Here is a 20,413-nt window from a genome sequence, read left to right as displayed (position 1 = left end):
TTATAATTCAGTTATCTGTAAATACCGCAGCCTATTAGAATACACTTTGCTCGAAATAAAACAGCTCATTATAATTCAGTTAGCTGCAACTACAATAGCTCATGATAACTCAATTAGCTGTAACTACAGCAGCTTATTAGAAAACACTTAGCTCGAAATACAACAGCCCATTATACTTTTGTTAGCTGAAACTACACCGGCTCAGTATAATTCAGCTAGCTGCAACTACAACAGCTCATTATAATTCAGTTAGCTGTAACTACACCAGCTCATTCTCAGACGGTTGGCTGAAAATACATCAGTTCAATATAAGACAGTTAACTGTAACTACACCATCTCATTATAAGATAGTTAGCTGTAACTACAGCTAACCATTAAAAGACAATTCTCTGTGACTATAGCAGAGCATTATATTAGCTAAAACTAGCCCAGCCCAGTTAGCTGTACCTACACCAGCAGATTATAGCTGTGACTACAGCAGTCCATTATAAGACAGTTAGCTCTAACTTCAACGGCCCATCTTAATTCAGTTAGATGTAACTACACCAGCTCATTCTAATTCAGTTAGATGAACTACAATAGCCCATTATTAGACACATAGCTGTAACTACACCAGCCTATTTTAAAACAGTTAACTGTAATTGCAACAGCCTATTATAATTCAGTTAATTGTAACTACAACAGCTCATTATAAGACAGTCAGCTGTAACTACACCAGTTTATTACGTGATAGTTAGCTCAAAATACAACATCCCATTATAATTCATTTAGCTGCAACTACACCAGCCCACTATAAGACAGTTAGCTATAACTTCAACAACTCATTCTAAGACCATTAGCTTCACCGTTCCATTATATGACAGTTAGCTGGACCTACACCAGCTCATTACAGACAGTTAACTGTGACTATAGCAGCTGAATATAATTCAGTTAGCTGTAACTACACCAGCCCATTATAATTCAGTTAGCTGTAACTACAACAGCTCATTATAACTCAGTTAGCTGTAACTATATCAGCCAACTTTAAGACAGTTAGCTGTAACGACACCAGACCACTATCCCATAGGTAGCTGTAACTACACAAGCTCATTAAAATTCAGTTAGCTGTAACTATACCAGGCCATTTTAATTCAGTTAGCTGTAACTACACCGGCTCATTATAATTCAGTTAGCTACAACTATAACACCACATTTTAAGACAGTTGCCTGTAACTACACCAGTCCATTATAATACACTTAGCTGTAACTACACTAGTTCATTATAGTTCAGTTAGCTGTAACTACAGCAACCTATTAGAATACACTTAGCTCGAAATAAAACAGCTCATTATAATTCAGTTAGCTGTAACTACATCAGCTCATTGTAGACATTTAGCTGTAACTACGCCACTGATTATAAGAGTTAGCTGTAACTACAGCAGCCCATTATATTTGAGTTAAGTGTAGCTACAGCAGCCTATTATAAGCCAGTCATGACCACTATATAAAAGCAAGCTTTTGAGAATTCTTTGATTTTACTTTCACTTGCATATCTCCTAAAGGAGAACTTATTTTACTTTCTTTACACGGAATTTTTCATAATTCAGTCCCACCATTTCTTGGTTCAATATGCCTGCTGCTGTAATACTTTATCCCCAGAATTTTGCTTTTTGTACTTTCTGTCTCAGTATTAGATGGATCTACATTGTGCCAATTTTATCTTTCTTGTTAGTTCAGCTAATTACAGCCTTATTACAAGGAAGTAACAACTAATATCCTCCTATCATTCCCACAGTCTCTCATTCTTGCTCCTTTGCAAAGATATTGCTGGTACTCTGTAAATCCTGATTTTATAGCTTGTTGTTACTGAATGGGAAGATATTATTTTGGCTTATTTTGTTTATGACTCTGGTAAAAATTCTTCCATCAAGTTCAGTGTTTCTAATTTTTAAGATTTATTCATTCCCAGGACATGGGCATTTAGCATGGCCAATTCACCTGACCCGCACATCTTTGGAATGTGGGAGGAAACCGGAGTACCCGGAGGAAACCCACGCAGACACCGTGCAAACTCCACACAGTCAGTCGCCTGAGGCGGGAATTGAACCCGGGTCTCTGGTGCTGTCAGGCAGCAGTGCTAACCACTGTGCCACCGTGCCGCCCACATGAAGGCACTCCCACTGTATTGCTGGTGATGATGAAAGAACAACAATATATCTCTACGGCTAGATGGTATGTGAAGTGGATTCATACTCAGATTGATCCAATCAATCACTGTCTTTCTAGTCATTTTAATCCAGGGTGAAAGTGATGGGATTTTATTTTTGACCACCTTAACGATGCTTTCCTCCTGCTCCATTGATCACCGAAACCTATCCAATCTCTGACCATGACTCCCCTCGGCATTCAGGCTTCCACGTTCTCCATACACATCACTTTTCTCTGGATGGGGAATTTCAATAGCTAATCTCAACTTCCTTAGCTTCCTGAGGAGGTAGAGGCACTGCTGTACTTTCTTGACTGTACTGTCAACGTGGGTAGGCCAGGACAGATTGTTGGTGATCATCACTCCCAGGAATTTTGTTGGGGAAGGGTGTGAAAATTTGATTTTATTTAAATTGTTGACAAAGACTTGTCATTATCTTTCAGAAAACTAATCAGCACCTAATACATTTTACTTTTAATCAAATCCTCTTCAACCTTTTGGACTGTCTATTTTGTTCAACAACAAATCTATTCTGGCTCTCTTGCAGAAGCTGCATCCAGAAAGCAGAATATGTTTTTCCGTTGCAAACATTTCTTTTCACTTCAAAATCCTCAATGCTGTGTAAAACTCCTGGTCTACCTGAGACCTGCATACCTTCTTCTAGGCTGCAGAGATTCTTCTAACATCTTTCCCGCACCTTCAGCATAGGACGGGTGAGAAGCCATAACCTCACTCCTTTTTCTCCCAGAATCTTAGGACTATGAGTTTTTAAATTTCCATGTACAAGCCTCAAACTTAAAAAAAAATCCACGAGATCTTTACAATCTCAACAGGGTACCATTCATTGGTTGTTCTCTCCCACTTAGCCTGACTCAGTTGGTAACACTCTAGTCTGAGTCACACAGTTCAATAAAGGTTCATCTATATTGGTAGTGGGTCTGTCCTATGAAAACAGATTGAGCAAAATGGTCCTGAATTGTTTGATGTTTCTAAGAATGAGAGGTAATCTCATTTAAACAAAGAAAACTTGATTTGTCTTATTACTGTCATGTGTATCGATGTAGAGTTAAAAGTGATGTCTTACATGCTTTACAGGCAGGTCATACAATACCAGTGCATCAGGTTAACAGAACAGAGTGCAGGATACAGTGTTAGAGCTGCTGAGGAAGTGCACAGAAAGCTTAACATTAACATTAAAGAGGTCCATTCAGAAGTCCAATAACAGTAGCTGTTCTTGAAGCAGTTTGTACACGAATGTTCATACTTCCTGCCCAACAGAACAGGGTGGAAAATAGTATAATCAGGCTGGGAGGGGTCTTTGATTATGTTGGTTGCTTTCCCAAAGTAGGGGGAGTTATAGCTGAAGTCAATGGATGGAAGGCTGGTTTGTGTAATGGATTGGGCTGTGTTCACAACTCTCTGTAGTTTCTTGTGGCCTTGGGAAGATCAGTTGCCGTCCTACCCACCTGCGATAGGATGCTTTCTGTGGTGCATCTATAAACATTTGTCAAAGACTTTATGGACTCACTACATTTTAGACAGAAGGCAAGAGGTTCAAGCAACATTTAAATACATTGCTGAGGCTGATATTTCAATATAGGACTGAGGGAGTGTTGCAATACTGACATTGCCATCTTTAAAATGGTGAATCAAAACCGATCTTTTGGTGTGATTCATTGTTGAGTAGGAAGCTTTCTGAGTGTTTATCGATATTTATTCCACCACTAATTTCATCAAACGTATTTGTGGGACCTTTCTCTGTGCTAACTGGTTGCTGTGTTGCGTAACTAGCAATAGGAAAACAGTCCTCTGTAAATGTTTCGGCCTTGCACATCATCAGGTGCTTTGACAAAGGGTCAGTTAGACTCGAAACGTCAGCTGCTTTCTCTCCTTACAGATGCTGCCAGACCTGCTGAGATTTTTCAGCATTTTCTCTTTTGGTATCAGGCTTGCTTACTTGGACATAAAGGTAAATCAGAACTGAACCAGTCACTACTCAGGATCAGCTGATGCAAGATTCAGCTCTTGTTTGGCATATCAGGGAGGATCTTGTTACTTATAGTTAGCTTTTTAAAATGAATTAAAAAGCTTCCCAATTATGGGATCTGCACTTTTTTTAAACAGTTACCGCGGACCAACCAGGATTTGTAAACTCAAATTTGCTTGAATGTACCCATCTAAACCATAAAACTGGTTGTTAAAGTGAAAAATAAACTTGCCATTGCACTGCACGATGCCATTTCTTTCACTCGTAACATTACTTCTTGACTAAACGTCGTTGGCCAGAAGACCTGAGACACCAGTCCCCTACTGCAGGCTTCTTGTGCAGTTAACTTCCTCCCACAAAACAGCATTTCATTTGCCTGAAAGAGGAAGATACATTTTTTTAATGTTCGCCCAGAATCTTGCTTTAAAAAGAAACCTCTCCTGCGTTTTCATAAAGTAAAGGCACAACGTTAGTAACGACACACAAATAGTTTCAAGAGGCACAGTACAAAGTTAGAACACAAGCCTTGAGATTAAAAATTATCGTGAATGTTCACAATCTAAGAATAGAAACAGAAAGAAATGCTTGACTGCTCAGTCCCCATTTTGAAATAAGGTACTGGCTCTGTGTTCTGGTATTATTTTTTGATACATCATTTATCCTTCAATACTTTATTCAAATAACCATATCACATACAAGCCTAAGCATGCCTGCCTTCTATTTTAAGGTGGTTCAGAGGCATCACAGCTTAATAACAAGGTGAATATTCCCTTTAAATGCCAAGGGCCTGATGTGAATTGTAAGGCTCCTCCTGCGGCTCCCTCCCCATGTCCCCAATCAGAGACCGGTACCTTAGATGACAGAATAGGAAATCAGGTCCTATTGGCTTCACCTCCCACCAGATAAGTCAGTGGATACACTGGGGAAGTTGTGTGCATTTGGCTCTTTCTTGAAAAGGTATTATGTTAGCAAGTTTTGAGAAGATTTGTAGGTTTGCTCACTGAGCTGGAAGGTTCATTTCCAGACGTTTCATCACTATACTAGGTAACATCTTCAGTGGGCCTCTAGGTGAAGCAGTGCTGATAATTCCTGCTTTCTATTTATATGTTTGGGGTTTCTTAGGGTTGGTGATGTCGTTTCCTGTGGTGACATCACCACAGGAAATAACATCACCACTGGAAATGACATCACCAACCCAAAGAAACCCAAACATATAAATAGAAAGCAGGAATTATCAGCAGTGCTTCGCCCGGAGGCCTACTGAAGATGTTACCTAGTAGAGTGATGAAATGTCTGGAAATGAACCTTCCAGCTCAGCGAGCAAACCTACATCCAAGGTATCATGTCACTGGAGAAGCCCTGTATCAGGAGAAGTGCTGCACTATCAGATCAGAGGGGACAAGAGGGGAAGAAAAACAGGTACAGCAGCAAACTGCACACAGTAAGCTTGGTCTCCTGGAGGGCAGATAATCCAATCTGCTGATGCTTCTCCCTTCACTGTTGTTCCTCTCATGTGGACATAAATATTCCCGTGATACTGTTCTGAAACCCTGGTGTCTTGGCCAATATTTACACCCTAAACACCATTACTACTTAGTCATTGTGCATTGTGAAAACTGTTTTTCACATTTCCTTGCAGAGAGCAACCACTGTATTTCAAAAGCACCCCGCTTGTTCTAATGAAAACTGAGGTTGTGAAAGGCGCTCGATAGTATCACACCTCACTGAGATTGCGCATTGGCAATCAAGTCCTACCAATCCCAGGGTTGTCATAGAAGTTAAATTTTATTTTATTATTGAAATACGTGGAGTTCCCAATTTACCTGAGTCTATTTGACAGGTGAAGAGAAAACACTGACCAGCTTACCATAGGTAAACAATGAACAGTTCGTATAAGTCTACTAGTTAAAACTCTAACCGCCTTCTAAAACCCCACAATAGACATATACGCAAATAGACATACAGGCAAAATAAACTAGTTTCATAAGTGAAGGTAAAAGAAAATACTGGGGAAGCAGGTAAACAAAGCGATGGGCCAATTTTTGGAAAATGGGATTAGAACAGTTAGGAGGCTATTTTTGACTGGCTGAAATGCCTTTTTCTGTGCTTTATATGACCTCTCTGATGCCATGACTCTCATAGCACTAGTCCTCAAGATTCAATAGAGTTCTCTAGTTTCATAAGCTTTGTTTGGGTTCTTTCACTTTTTCACAGAAGGCACGGACCGACTAGTTCACAAATTATAAAGTCTCTAACTTTCTGGTTAAAAGCAAAGGTTTACAACAACTGTTGGGATAAAGTAACAATTGGCTTATATTTTTAGCTTTGGGCAGTTTATTGGAGATAAAAACACACCATCTCCCCTTCTGGAGGTCTGAGAGCTTCTTATTGTATCAGCCATACTCACAAGCTGTTCAGCTGCCCACAAGCCAATCAGATAACTGTCATCAGGCTGGTGACCTTTGACATCCACAGTTGGTCTAAATTCCTCAAACTAATAATTAATCTGTTGCCGACTGAGTCTCATTCTGTATATGCAACCTTGTGTCGTGCCATCTCTCCTACACCAACCCCCACTGCTTACAAATCAAGAACATAACTCTCAAAGAGTTCCAGTACCTCGCTGTTCAAAATTCCAGCAATTCCTCTGTTGTAAAACAACCCTTTTCTCAATTTACACCACAGTAAAAAATACGTAAAAGAAAAATACATGGTCGTTAAAATAAATGCAGGTTATTCTTTCTTTTATCTTGAAGTATGGAGCTAAGTAGATCAACGACAAGAATTTTTGCTTCAATTTTGCAGGGAGCTATTTTGTAGCTGGAACACTACTTAAGAGACACAGCCTAAAGGCTTTGAGGCAACAGATACAAACTTTGTGGAAGCACTTCTTTGTGGTCAGTAACTTCAACTGGTAACGACACCCTGGGGAGAGCAGCTTTTACAAATTTAAGGTCTTGCCATAATGCTTGGGTAAAGCAGTGCTAATGATTCCTATAAACAATCTAAATGTTTTATATTACAAGGCTATTTTGTATTGTACAATACTTGACAATACAACAGTATGATCTAGCAGTACAACAATACTATCCCTCAGTGATCTGAACTAGAGTTTTGTATGCTTTGCTTTAGCAGTTTTGGCAAGGTCACCAAGATGAAAAGAAACATTTTTGACAGACTTCACATGTTTAAATCAATATGATTTGCTTCTCTGTAATAATAGAAAATATTAAATACACTGTGCCTCTTCAAAGCAGGGCATTGTCTTGTTCAATTGAAACTGGATAACTCTTAATGACTAATGAACATTTATTGTTGTGTTTTTTTAGTATCTGACTAGCCTTCTGCTATAAAACTCCTCAGATCTTGCTTACACCTCGGTCTCTACACCTTCCAATATTCATTATGAGAAAGGGATTAAAGGTTTTCCAATAATACATCCGAGGTATTGTTTTAACAGGTTTGGGAATTGCTCATAAATCAATGTCCATTATGAACCAACAACAAAGCTTATCAATAAGCATTCTATTCTTGCAAGAATGGTGAATGATTTCAAACACAGCACTTTAAACGTAACCAATTTTTTCCCTAAACTCTAATCTGTGAAGAAATAGTCAAAACATCTTGAAATGCGACACTTGCATTTGACCATATATTTTTTTCTCTGTCAGTTGGGAGTTTGACATATATGGAAGCCGCATGCCAAACATATTGTCAAACCAGACTACGGATCATGCTTGCTTGCTGCACACTCTCTCCAGTAAGGAGTCAATGCACTTGTGGAAACGGTTGTCTTCATAACAATCCAGATCAGAATCTTGTAACCTGCAGCAAAAAAGCCACACGACAAAGGTCTAACACGAAACTAAGTCATGGGAATTTTTTTTAATGTTGGCACTGAAATGCTAATCATAAGGACATAGAGATAGGAACAGGAGTAGGCCCTTCAGTCCCTCAAGCTTACTTCACCATTCAATACAATCATGGTTGGTCTCATCTCAGCCTCAACTCCATTTTTCTGCTCATTCTCCATGACCCTCCAACCCATTACTAATGAAAACTCTGTCGATATCCTCCTTAAATTTACTCAGCAACTCGGCATCCACCACATTCTGGGGTAGGGAATTCCACAGATTCACGACTCTGAGAGAAATAATTTCTCCTCAGCTCTGTCTAAATCTGCGACCCCATATCCTGCAACCATGATTTTTTGTTCTGGATTGACCCACAGGAGGAAGCATCTCCTTCTACATCTACTTTCCCGATGAAGGGCTTTTGCCCAAAATGTCGATTCTCCCGCCTCTCGGATGCTGCCTGACCTGACCTGCTTTACCAGCACCACACTCTCGACTCTGATCTCCAGCATCTGCAGTCCTCACTTTTTCCTTCTACATCTAATTTGTCAATCCTCTTTAGCATCTTAGATATCTCAATGAGGTCTCCTCTCATTCTTGTAAAGTCCAGACAGTGTAGGTTGAAACTGCTCAATCTCTCTTTGGAAGAGAATCATTATGTTGAACTTTATTATTTTAAATGATTATTTTCATGAAAAACCTCTTTGTGCTCCAAATGAACCATTTCTAGTGGTATGGCCACAGCATGGTTATAGATAATGCCTTTCATTCAGGGTAAAGGTTCTATACATTGAGAAATATTTTTGTCTGACACAATGAACAGTTCTGAATGTGTGGCCAGAATTATTTTATTGATCAAAAGATTATCTTTATTCTATGTGCCCTGTTAAAGAGTTTATTTCAAAGGTGACTTTACTGACAAAATTATAGTAAAACAAAGCCAAAAAAGCTCTACAATTCAAAATCAGGTTGATTTTAATTTCGCTTTGTTTTTAAACTGATAACTAAATTCAACACTGACATTTCATTTGTCTACACAAATTATATGTGCTACCAGAGACAGTTGGCAATCTGCAAACTGTTTTGTTCAGAAATGCTGAATTTTTATCTTGCTATCCCGAACAGATGTGATTTTTATGCAACTTTTAAAAACGAAATATGTTCTTCTGGTGTAAAAGATTGCTGGGCCCTGTTCTAGGTTAAAGAATGTTATGCATTAGAATGGGCCACCATTGGTAACAATGACCTTTGTCACCCTCCTGTCATTAGAAGCAGACAGGTGTACTGTGTATTTGCCGGCTTAGCCAGTGTTGCTTTGAACCTATCCTCCGAGGTCCATGCACAGTAGTGATTCCTGGACCCTCTGAATAGTTGTGTGGCTATGTTACCTTAAGGGAACGTTACTTTCAACTGGTATTTATTCCACTTGCACTGGTTGGTCCAATCTCCTTTCCCTCATCATCTGAAAGGTCTGTACCATGTCAAGATCAAGAGATAATGCAAATGTGAAATAAAGATAATTTTGATCAGCTAACTCGAGATCAGAGATAAGGTGGAAACACACAGCAGGTAACGGCAGTGTGTGCAGAGAGGGTAGAGACATTAACCTTTCAAAGGTGGAACCTTCACGAAAGCATAAGGTGGGGAACAGTAAGTACACGCATTTTTACAATTAACAAAACAGGTTATTTCCTTAAGCCAAGAACTCACTAGAGCGACTCCCATTATCTGCGGAAAGGTGTACGATGAACATCCAGCAGGCGTCAGACGTATAGTTGCATATGGAGTTTGGAACCATGCTTTTTCACTGGCCCACACAATGTCACAGAGCGGGAGAATAGAGGCTCCTAGTCCCAGAGCTGGCCCGTTGACTGCTACGACAATGGGTTTCTTAAACTGAATGAAGGCATTCACAAAATCCCTAGAAGAAAAGAGAATGCAGCAAAAAAGAAACAACCATTAGTGAGCAGTAACAGATCGTTCCGGATGAGCTCAGCATTGTTTCTGGTTAGTCTGGGATTGTAGATGCTGACTGCTTCCAGTCAGCCTTACTGCAGTCACCACATTCTCATTTCAGATCAGTAATGGAATGAAAGGGAAGCAATTTTAAACTTCAAATTATATCAACTGCAGACTGGATAAAGCCCAGAAACAGGCGATTGATCCCTCCTATCTATATTTGCTCTTCACAAGAATGACTCAGCTAGTCCCATGCAGTCCTGATGGCACTGCAAATTCTCCCTCTTCAGATGATTATCCAGTTCTCTTGAGAAAAGCATGATTGAGCCTGTCTCCGCGACACTCTCGAATACTGCATTCCGAACCCTAACCACTCACATGTAACAAAGACTTATCTCAACTCATCTTGGGATCTTTTGCTATTTATTTTAAATTGGAGTCCTCTGGTCCATGGGACACTGACGGGAACAATTTCTCCCCATCTCCTCTGTCCAGATCCCTTGCGATTTTGTGTAACTCTCTCAACCTCCACTTCTGCAGCATCTCCAACCTCAACCCTGGAAACACTTTTGAAAATCCTGTCTACAGCCTTTGGTGCCTTCACCCCATTCCTACAGGATGGCACCCAGAATTGGGTACAACCCAATGGAGGCCAAACCAATGCTTTATATTTAGATTTCCTATAGTGTGGAAATGGGCCCTTCGACTCTCCGAAGAGCAACCCACCCAGACCCATTCCCCTACATTTATCCCTTCACCTAACACTATGGGCATTTCAGCATGGTCTTTTCACCTAACCTGCACATCTTTGGACTGTGGGAGGAAACTGGAGCACCCAGAGGAAACCCACGCAGACACGGGGAGAATGTGCAAACTCCACACAGACAGTTGCCTGAGGCGGGAATTGATCCCAGGTCTCTGGCGCAGTGAGGCAGCAGTGCTAACCACTGTGCCACCGTGCCATCTGGGTGGGTTGCTCATCGGAGGGTCAGTGTGGACTTGTTGGGCCGAAGGGCCTGTTTCCACACTGTAGGGAATCTAATCTAAATGTTCGGAACAACTTCCTTTTGTGCCCGAGACCACTGTAAAGCCTAGGATTCCATTTGCCTTCCAAATCTTCTGCTGAATCTCCTTTTGCATTGTACCCCTGATTTTATATCATTTCTTCCTATTAAAATGTGCCACTTTATATGTCTCTGCACTGAATTTCATCTGCCATGCATTTACTAATTTACCAGATTGTCCCTGTCTTCTTAAAACCTATGATCCCACTCATGGTTAATCTGTGCAAGTCCAAAAGATGACTGTTCACTATTATTCTGTTTCCTGTCAATCAGACAATCTCCTATCTGTGCTGCCACTGTCTCTTTCGTTCCTGGTATTTTCACTTTGCTGACTGACTTGCTACGTGACTACTTATTAAATTCTTTTTTGGAAATCCATGTACACCACACCAGCTGCTTTATCTTCTTCAACTCTCTCTGTTATCTCTCTGAATTGCAAGTGCAACTCAGTTGAACAAACATAACAAAACCACGCTGGCTTTCCTGAAATGACTTACCAAGTGATTGATCATTCTGACCCTGATTATCATAGAGTCATCCAGCCTGGAAACAGACCCTTTGGTCCAAGTCGTCCACACTGACCAGGTTTCCCGAACTAAACCAGTCTTATTTGCCTGCGTTTGGCCCATATTGCACTAACCAGTCCATAGTTACTGGGATTATCCTTAACCCCCTTTTTGGATAAAGGCATCAGCTGCTGGGGGTAGCCTGCCAAAGGGAATATCAATTTCTCTGCAAGCATTTAACTGCTATTTGCCTATTTTAGGCTGGAGCTGGGATTTCATTTAAACACACTATGAACATAGCCAGACAGGTAATGTCAAACTGTCCTTTCCCTCATGATCTGAAGAGCATGTCAAGAGATAAGGCAAACATGAGATGGAGATATTTTCATAAGTTAACACAAGATGAAAAAATACAGGGAAGCACGCAGCAGGTAGTGCCTGCGGAGATAGCAGAGACATTAACTCTTCAAGGACGGAGTCTTAATCAAAGTGAATACAGGTACAGGCATTTTTGCAACTAATGACAGAGGTTTTCTCTTTAACAAAGAACTTTGAGTGAATCCCATTATCTCCTGGATGCTAGCTGAATTACTGTTTACAGCTTGAGTAGCCTCACAGAGTCATAGAGATGTACAGCACGGAAACAGACACTTCGGTCCAATTCATCCATGCTAATCAGATATTCTAAATCAATTTAGTTCCATTTGCCAGCATTTAACCCATATCCCTCTAAACCTTTCCTATTCATATACGCATCCAGGTGTCTTTTAAATGTTGTAATTATACAAGTCTCCACCACTTCCTCTAACACCAACCTCTGCATGAAATATTTGCCGCTTAGGTCCCTTATACATTTTTTCTCACCTAAACTATGCCCTCTAGTTTTGGACTCCTCCACCCCAAGGAAGAGACCTTGACTATTTGCCGTGTCCATGCCCCTCATGATTTTATAACCGTCTAAAAGGTAACCCCTCAGCTCCCGACTCTCTAGGGAAAACAGTTCCAGCTTATTCAGCCTCTCCTTAGAGCTCGAACTCTCTAACACTGGCAACATCCTTGTAAATCTTTTCTGAACCCTTTCAAGTTTCACAACATCCTTCCTATAGCAGGGAGATCAGAATTGCATGCAGCATTCCAAAAGTGACCTAACTAGTGCCCTGTACATGACTTCCCAACTCCTATACTCAATGCACTGACCAATAAAGGCAAGCTATCCTATCGACCTCCACTTTCAAGGAATTATGAATCTGAACTCCAAGATCTCCTTCTTCAGCAACACTCCCCAAGACCTTCCCATTAAGTGTAGAGAGTTTATGAGCTGGAGGGTGAACTCCAGCAGCTGACACATCAGAGAGGGTCCTAATTTGTCAAATTTTCTGATTCACTTTAGACAGCTCTAACTTTCATACCCCTGCAATTGCCCTCACTTAAGTTTAAAACATGAGCATTAGACCCACACTTCTCTCCTTCAAACTGAATGCCACAACCAATCATAAAAGATCGTTGCTACCGAGGCTACATTACAAGTCTATTAATTAAGCCTACCTTGTTTCACAAATAAACAATCTGGTGTGGTCTGCTCTCTGGTCATTTTCAGTATGTGTTGTTCTAAGAAAATCTCTCAAAAAGGGGAGGCAATGGCAAAGTGGTATTATCACTAGACTGTTAATCCAGACACCCAGGCAATGTTCTGGGGACCCAGGTTTGAATCCTGACATGGCAAATGGTTGAATATGAATCCAAAAAATCTGCAATTAAGAATCTAACGACCGTGAATCCATTGCTAATTGTCAGGAAAAACCCATCTGGTTCACTAAATGTCCTTTACAGAAGGAAACTGCCATCTTTACCTGGTCTAGCTTACATGTGACTCCAGACTCACAGCAATGTGGTTGATTCCCAACTGCCCTCAGGGCAATTCGGGATGGGCAATAAATGCTAGTCTAGCCGAAGATGACCTCATCCTGTGAATGGAGGAGAAAGTGAGGACTGCAGATGCTGGAGATCAGAGCTGAAAATGTGTTGCTGGAAAAGCGCAGCAGGTCAGGCAGCATCCAAGGAGCAGGAGAGTCCACGTTTCGGAAAGGGCTCATGCCCGAAATGACGACTCTCCTGCTCCTTGGATGCTGCCTGACCTACTGCGCTTTTCCAGCAACACATTTTCAGCTCATCCTGTGAATGAATATAAAGAAAAATGCTATGGGCTCCTTATTGAGGCTAACTATGCGAATCTATCTTTTCTCACTGATTAACACCATACCTTCCTGACGAACATCCATTATTTCTTCTTTTGTACTGCATCCTACTGTGCGATTACTGTTAGAAGCCTGTCCACTAGTCCTGCATGTGCTATGAAAATGAAGAAAATTGGTGAATGCTCTTTTCTTGGATTTCCAGAAGACATCTGTTAAGGTGCCATATGAAAGGTTATGGTGGAAAATAAAATCTCCCAATGCAGGGCGTAACGCATTGGTTGGTAATTCCTTTTATCCATGCCCACAGGTTGCTAGGAAACTGTCATAACCTCCTTTAGCCCACGTGTGATTCCAGACCCACACAGTGTGGTTGACTGTTAAGGGCCCCTTTGGGCATTTAGGGACGGGCAATATATGCTGACTCAGCTAGCAAGGCCAGCATCCTGTGCATAAATAACAAAGGGACGTTTGAGAATTGCTTTTAATAGCTTGAGTTAAATAAAAGATAGGCGGAAAAAAAAATCCTCATTTGGAGTCCATCAGGTAGAACAGATGGGAAGCTTAATTTAGACAGTATACAAAAATGCAGATAATTAAAGTGTGCATAATTCAACAAAATTCAGCAACAGGATCAACAAAATTGATGACGTAGGAAAAAAAGCCTTGCAGGTTTTGAACCGGTGATGGAAGGCCACGAGTAACTGGCTGTGGATCCTGCTGACACACTTGGCAAAATGTCAATGATCAATTGGGAGGACACTGAAACACAGGCTAGCTGCTTACTCAGACACAGTGACCTTAACAAATTATACTATAGCCAGAAATTGCACTGACTGAGCATTCTACCTGAAACATTATTCAACCTTCAGATATTGGCTGGCAAATTACTCATTCCTGGGATATTGTATTTCAGATTCGCAGCACTCACAGGGTTTATTTCTTGTCTTTTTTTGCTCAGGATTATTGATGATCATATTTCTATATATTAATGCATAATAATTAACAGACTACAGTTTAATATAGTTTCTTACAACCACAAAACTAGGGGGGCAACTTGTGTAAACAGTTGCTGACCAGTCCAATACTTTGAAAGAATTGGAGTTCCATCCAAGTACAATGATCTAAGTGGCTCTTAAGAACATCATATGGTGCTCTCTCTCTCTCTCTCGAGAGAGAGAGAGAAATTTTCCAAAGTTGAAATCTTACTAGCTTGTTTCGTAACTTCTGCACTCCACCAGAATAAATAATAGACTCACAGTCACAGAGATGTACAGCATGGAAACAGACCCTTCGGTCCAACTTGTCCATACTGACCAAATATCCCAACCCAATCTAGTCCCATTTGCTACCACTTGGCCCATATCCCTCCAAACTCTTCCTATTCATATACCCACCTAGATGCCTTTTAAATGTTGCAATTCGACCAGCCTCCACCACTTCCTTGGGCAGCTCAATCCAAAATCCGCACCACCCTCTGCATGAAAAAGTTGCCCCTTCGGTTTCTTTTAAATCCCTCACCCTCAACCTATGCTCTCTAGTTCTGGACTACCCCACCCCAGGGAAAAGACTTTGTCTATTTATCATATCCATGCCCCTCATGATTTTATAAATCTCTATCAGGTCACCCCTCAGCCTTCGATGCTCCAGTGAAAACAGCCCCAGCCTATTCAGCCTCTCCCTGTAGCTCAAATTCTCCAATTGCCTTTCCTAACAATGTTACCAACTCCAGTCTCAACATTTCCATTCCTAAGTATTCAATTAGCTGTTTTAAAAGTAGGGGCTCGGAATAAATCAATAAACATTTTCATGGAAGAGATTGGTTCAACTTCCTACCTTTGATGGACTTCCTTCGCCATTCACAGATTTCTGCTCTCTGCGAATGATGAACAGAAAGTGTGCACATGGGTAAATTTTTTGGAATGTTACTAATACATTCCCACCCCAACCCCCCCACCCCCTTTGGTTTAACGTCCAGCTCCATTTTATAAATATTTTTAGTTAAGCTGTTCAGAGATGTTATGGCACACCACTGGGGCAGGTAGGAACTTGAACCTGGTCTCCAGAAGCAGAGGTAGTGACACAACCACAAGAGTCAGAATTTTCTTTTTACATTATGAGCTGAACATGCACATTGAATCCTGGCTGGATATTTATTAAACATTAATCTGTTGAGAAGTGTTATGACATCTCTGGAGGACAAGTGGGACTGGAACATGGACATGCTGGCTCAGATACTACCACTGCACCACAAGACTGTAAGCTCCAATTTATGTCGAGCAACAGAAAGTACAGAACTATATCCCTTTAAGGCTACAATAACAACTGCTTCCAAGTAAATTTTGGGTGCGGTGATACAGATAACAAGTAAGAGGTTTTCATTCTTATACTTAACGGTTGTAATATCTTTTTTTGAAGAGTGACTCAGAAAGTTTTGTGTGACTAGAACTACAATGGACAGGAAATGTATGATACATTGTTAATGCAAGACCACTAGGTGATCCTAGCAGTAATTAGGTTGAAACAGCTGCATGAGCTGAGGGCAAAATAAATAGCAAAAATTACCCTGAATGGCGTAATGTATTCTGAGTGTTACAAGGTCAAAATAAGTTTTTATTTCTATTCACCCAGGACTCAAAAATAACTAGGAATACAAAATAGCAAATTAAACAAAACAGCGAACAGCCTGAAAAATTATTTAAATTTGCAGATGTTTTGACCTCAAAAATGCATGAAGTAGAAAGTACTGCAACACCAAATACTATAAAGCACTGTCATCCTGGAACTTTATGTGAATTTTGACTTTCTTAATAAAAACCCATACCCTTGAAAAAGAGGACCGTGAAGATAAGAAGCCATTTACTGAGGCCACATACAGCAATTGTGAATTTGGGAAGTGATGGGAACATGCTTATTTACTTGCAGTGGGCAAAGAAAATATTTTTACTGGCCTGTAAATTCCCACAGGAACTGATATTAGTATTATCCTTGGAGGGAAAGTTAAGCCCAAGGAGAGTACACTTTGTTCCAAGTACTCGCTCCCCATTGTGTAAAAAAGTAAACAAAATGTTCCTTGACATTTTCGTTTAAAAAAAAGTCAAATTTTACAACCAAACGGTTTTGTGTCTCATTGCTGCATTGTGGAACGTCACTAGGGCTTTGTCAGCTACTGAATTCATCTTAGACGCTTGTGGGGAACAATGCACGCTTGACCACTCCACGAGGGTATCATGTAAATGCTGTCCCCCTTTTAAACCAAAAAGAAAGTGCTATATGGTTGATTAATAGTCCTTAAATAATGTCAACCTGCTGAATCAAAGTCAAAGAAAACTTTTATCACAACTTAGCAACTCTTCAGTATAGACTTCAAACTTTTTTGTTCTTTATAACTATAATAGAATAATCTTGTTCCACAAATGTTTTCAAAAACTCCTCCTTTTCAGTCATGCTCATTCCTTGCACAAAGTGCCTCACCCACCAGTTTACATCGATAACAACAGTGCTTTGGTGTTAGAAAGAACTGCACTTGTGGAAGTCTTGCAGTTATTTCACCACTTTTAAGTTGTTTGACTAACCACACAACGTGTTCTCAAGTAGTTGCAGTGGTTCTCTGAAGTTATCCATTTAACAATATTCCATCAAGAAATGCATCCTATGGTGATAAAATCTTATTCTTTTAATTGGACTGGTTACAGTGCATTCAGGCCCTGAGTGAATAATCACTGTTTCCTCACCACCATCCCCACACCCCACCCCTTCTACCACCACCTTTTCAAAATGGTCCACTCAAGAAAATAATAGCATGAGCAGATTTACCTGTCAGAATAATTATAACAGTGCCCTCCACCTCCACAATGAACAGCAGCAAGGACTAGTGCAATGTGAAGAAAGAGTCTAACAGAAATACAGATCAATAAGTCAATCCTGCAGAGTGAAGACAGGTATGGAATCAGGCTAATTTATTCTGGTCAAGTTTCTTTCCTATAGAATTACACAGAATATGCACCATAGCAAGATCTCAACCAGCCCAACCAAGCTGTGTCCCAATTAGTCCTCCTCCCATCCTTTCTCATTTAATTCTATCAACATAATCCTTGATTTGTTCCTCCCTCATTTAATTATTCAGCTCTTTCTGAAACAGAGAGTCATACCGAGTGCAAAGGAAGATGGTTATGATGATTGGAGACCAATCAGCTCAGTCCTGCAATGTCATTGCTGGGGTTCCTCAGAGTGCCATTGTAGGGCCAACTATCTTCAGCTCTTTCAGCAACACCTTCTATCCATCATAAAATCAGAAGTGGGAATATGGGCTGTTGACTGCACTATTTGTGATTCCTCAGATACTTAAACAATTTGTGTCCAAATGCAGCAAGACCTGGACAACCTTCAGGCTTGGTGTTGGAAAGCGGCAAGTAATATTTGCATCACACAAAAGGAAGACAATGACCACCTCCAACAACAGACAATCAAATCATCTCCCCTGGAATTCAATGGCATTATCACTGTGGAATCCAGTCCTATCAACATCATACTGGGAGCCATTATTGACCAGAAACTTAACTAGACTAACCAGATTAATATAGTGGCTGCAAGAGCAGGTCAGAGGCTGGGGATATGCTGGCAGAGTAAGTTACCTGCTGACTCTCCAAAGCAAGTCAATCATCTCGAAGACACAAATCAGAAATGTGATAGAATACTATCCACCTGTCTGGCTGTGAAGTACCAACACTACTCAAAACTCTTCGCACCAGCCGGAACAAAGTAGTCTGGCTGACTGCCATCCCATCCAGCATCTTCCACATTCACTCCCTTCATCACTGAGGTCGAAAAGTAGCAGTGCCTACCATGTGTAAGACACACAACCCCTACTCAGCCAGCAATGTCCACAACTATGAGCAGATTTAAAAAAAACAGAATTAACAGCAGGAGTATGCTGTTAGTCCGTCACGTCTGCTTCACCATTTGATAAAAGGATCTGATCTGAATGTGGCCTCAACCCACTTTGTTGGTAAACTTTTACATTCTGACTCAGGAATTGATCACTGCTTTAGAAATGTTCTATGACCTTGTCGTCACTGTTTTCTGTGGAAGGGAATTCCACAGACTCTGGACCACACACAGAGAATACACATCTCTGTATTAAATGAGAAACATTTTATTCTTAAACTGTGTCTCTTGGTTCTAGTTTCTTTGACAAGAGCAAACATTCTGTTAGCATCCCAAGTCCCTTCAGGATCTTACATAACTCCACAAGTTCACCACTTATTCTTCTTCCTAGCCTTATCGGAAATTAAAGATAGTAAGTACCAAAAACTTTCATGTACTTAGCACCGCACTCCGGATTCCTCAACCGTTAAAGATTCTCCTGTTCCTTTGATGCTGCCTGACCTGCTGTGCTTTTCCAGCAACACATTTTAAAGCACTTATTCCTCTGGTCAAACCCATTTAACCTTTCCTCATATCATAAACCTCTTCCTCTCAGCCAAGTGAATCTTCCGTGAGCTTCAAATTTAATAACGTCCTTTCTTAAATAAGTAGACTAAGACTAGTTTAGTTTGGGATTATGTTCGGCATGGCCTGGCTAGACCGAAAGGTCTGTTTCCATGCTGTAGAATTATGTAGTTTCACTACTGCCCAGTGTAGAATATTTCTACTTTTATATTCCATTCTCCTCGCACTTAAATGAAAACATTCCATATGCCTTCCCTATCACTTGCTGAACCTGCATACTAACTGTTTTGTGATGCATATACCTGGATACCCAGATCTCCCGGAGTTCTGCTATCTCCCTTCTTTTAAATTATATACAGTTTTTCTGGTTTCCTGTCCAAATGGATATGTTCATATTTTCCTAAATTATAGCCTCATCTGCCAGATTGTTGTCCACTCACCTAACCTAACTATAAATCTTTGCAGATCTGTCATATTCTCTTCACATCTTACTTTCCTAGTTAACCTTGCCTTTTTGACAAAGTTAACAACTATACATGCAGTCCCTTCTTCCAAGTCACTGACACAGATTGTAAATAGTTGCGCACACAAAATGCTGCATACGTATTAAAATAAAACAGACATCTGTAACACAACAGAAATTGCTGGGGAAACCTAGAATTTGAATTTGGTTTATTGTCACATGTACTTAAGTACTAAGTGCAGCAGTACAGTGAAAAGTGTACAATGTTGCCACACATGGTGTCATCTTATGTACAAAGTACTTCGGCCTAAGTCTTAGGTACTAAAATAAATTATGTATAAAAATAGATAAATAAAGAGAAAAGCTAGAAGTTCTATATTACAGTTCTTCATTGTAAATATTAGGAAGATAAAGGAATAAAGTGAAAAGATAAATGTTACATTGCCTCTATAGGCTGCAGTCTCTCCACGTTGTGGGCTTTCCACATGTGGTCTCACTCACCCAGCAGTTCTGGCAGTATTTATGGAGAGTGAACTGTATCTATATCTCTGCGTGCATACACTACCTATGATTAGCTGTGAAGAAGATGATTAAAGGGATTCAGTCAACATGTTGATCTGCTAAACAACATCTTTTCTCCCCTACTCAAACACGACCTGGATGTTAGTACACTGACCCCAGTAGCCATTAAGGGAACTGCAGTGTCCAGCTCTCTCGTGGCAATGTATAAGTTTGGATTTCAGGACAAAACC

The 20,413-nt window shown here is 40.4% G+C and overlaps 1 protein-coding gene across 2 annotated transcripts in view; it reads right to left on the bottom strand.

Annotated features, from left to right (window-relative positions):
• The window catches only part of LOC132823644 (chromodomain Y-like protein 2), a 167,852-nt gene that overhangs the window by 31,678 nt on the left and 115,761 nt on the right, over positions 1–20,413 (bottom strand). For both annotated transcript variants that reach the window (XM_060837580.1, XM_060837581.1), the window contains exons 5-6: positions 9,737–9,947; positions 4,405–4,548 (exon numbers count right to left, since the gene is read on the bottom strand). In XM_060837580.1, the coding sequence (XP_060693563.1) occupies positions 4,405–4,548; positions 9,737–9,947 (355 nt within the window). The remainder of the gene's footprint in view (positions 1–4,404; positions 4,549–9,736; positions 9,948–20,413) is intronic.

Source organism: Hemiscyllium ocellatum, chromosome 17 (genome assembly GCF_020745735.1).
Source record: "Hemiscyllium ocellatum isolate sHemOce1 chromosome 17, sHemOce1.pat.X.cur, whole genome shotgun sequence".
In the NCBI taxonomy this organism is placed as follows: Eukaryota; Metazoa; Chordata; class Chondrichthyes; order Orectolobiformes; family Hemiscylliidae; genus Hemiscyllium; species Hemiscyllium ocellatum.
Note: the sequence above shows the minus strand (reverse complement) of the source record. Positions and strands in the feature narration are given on the sequence as shown.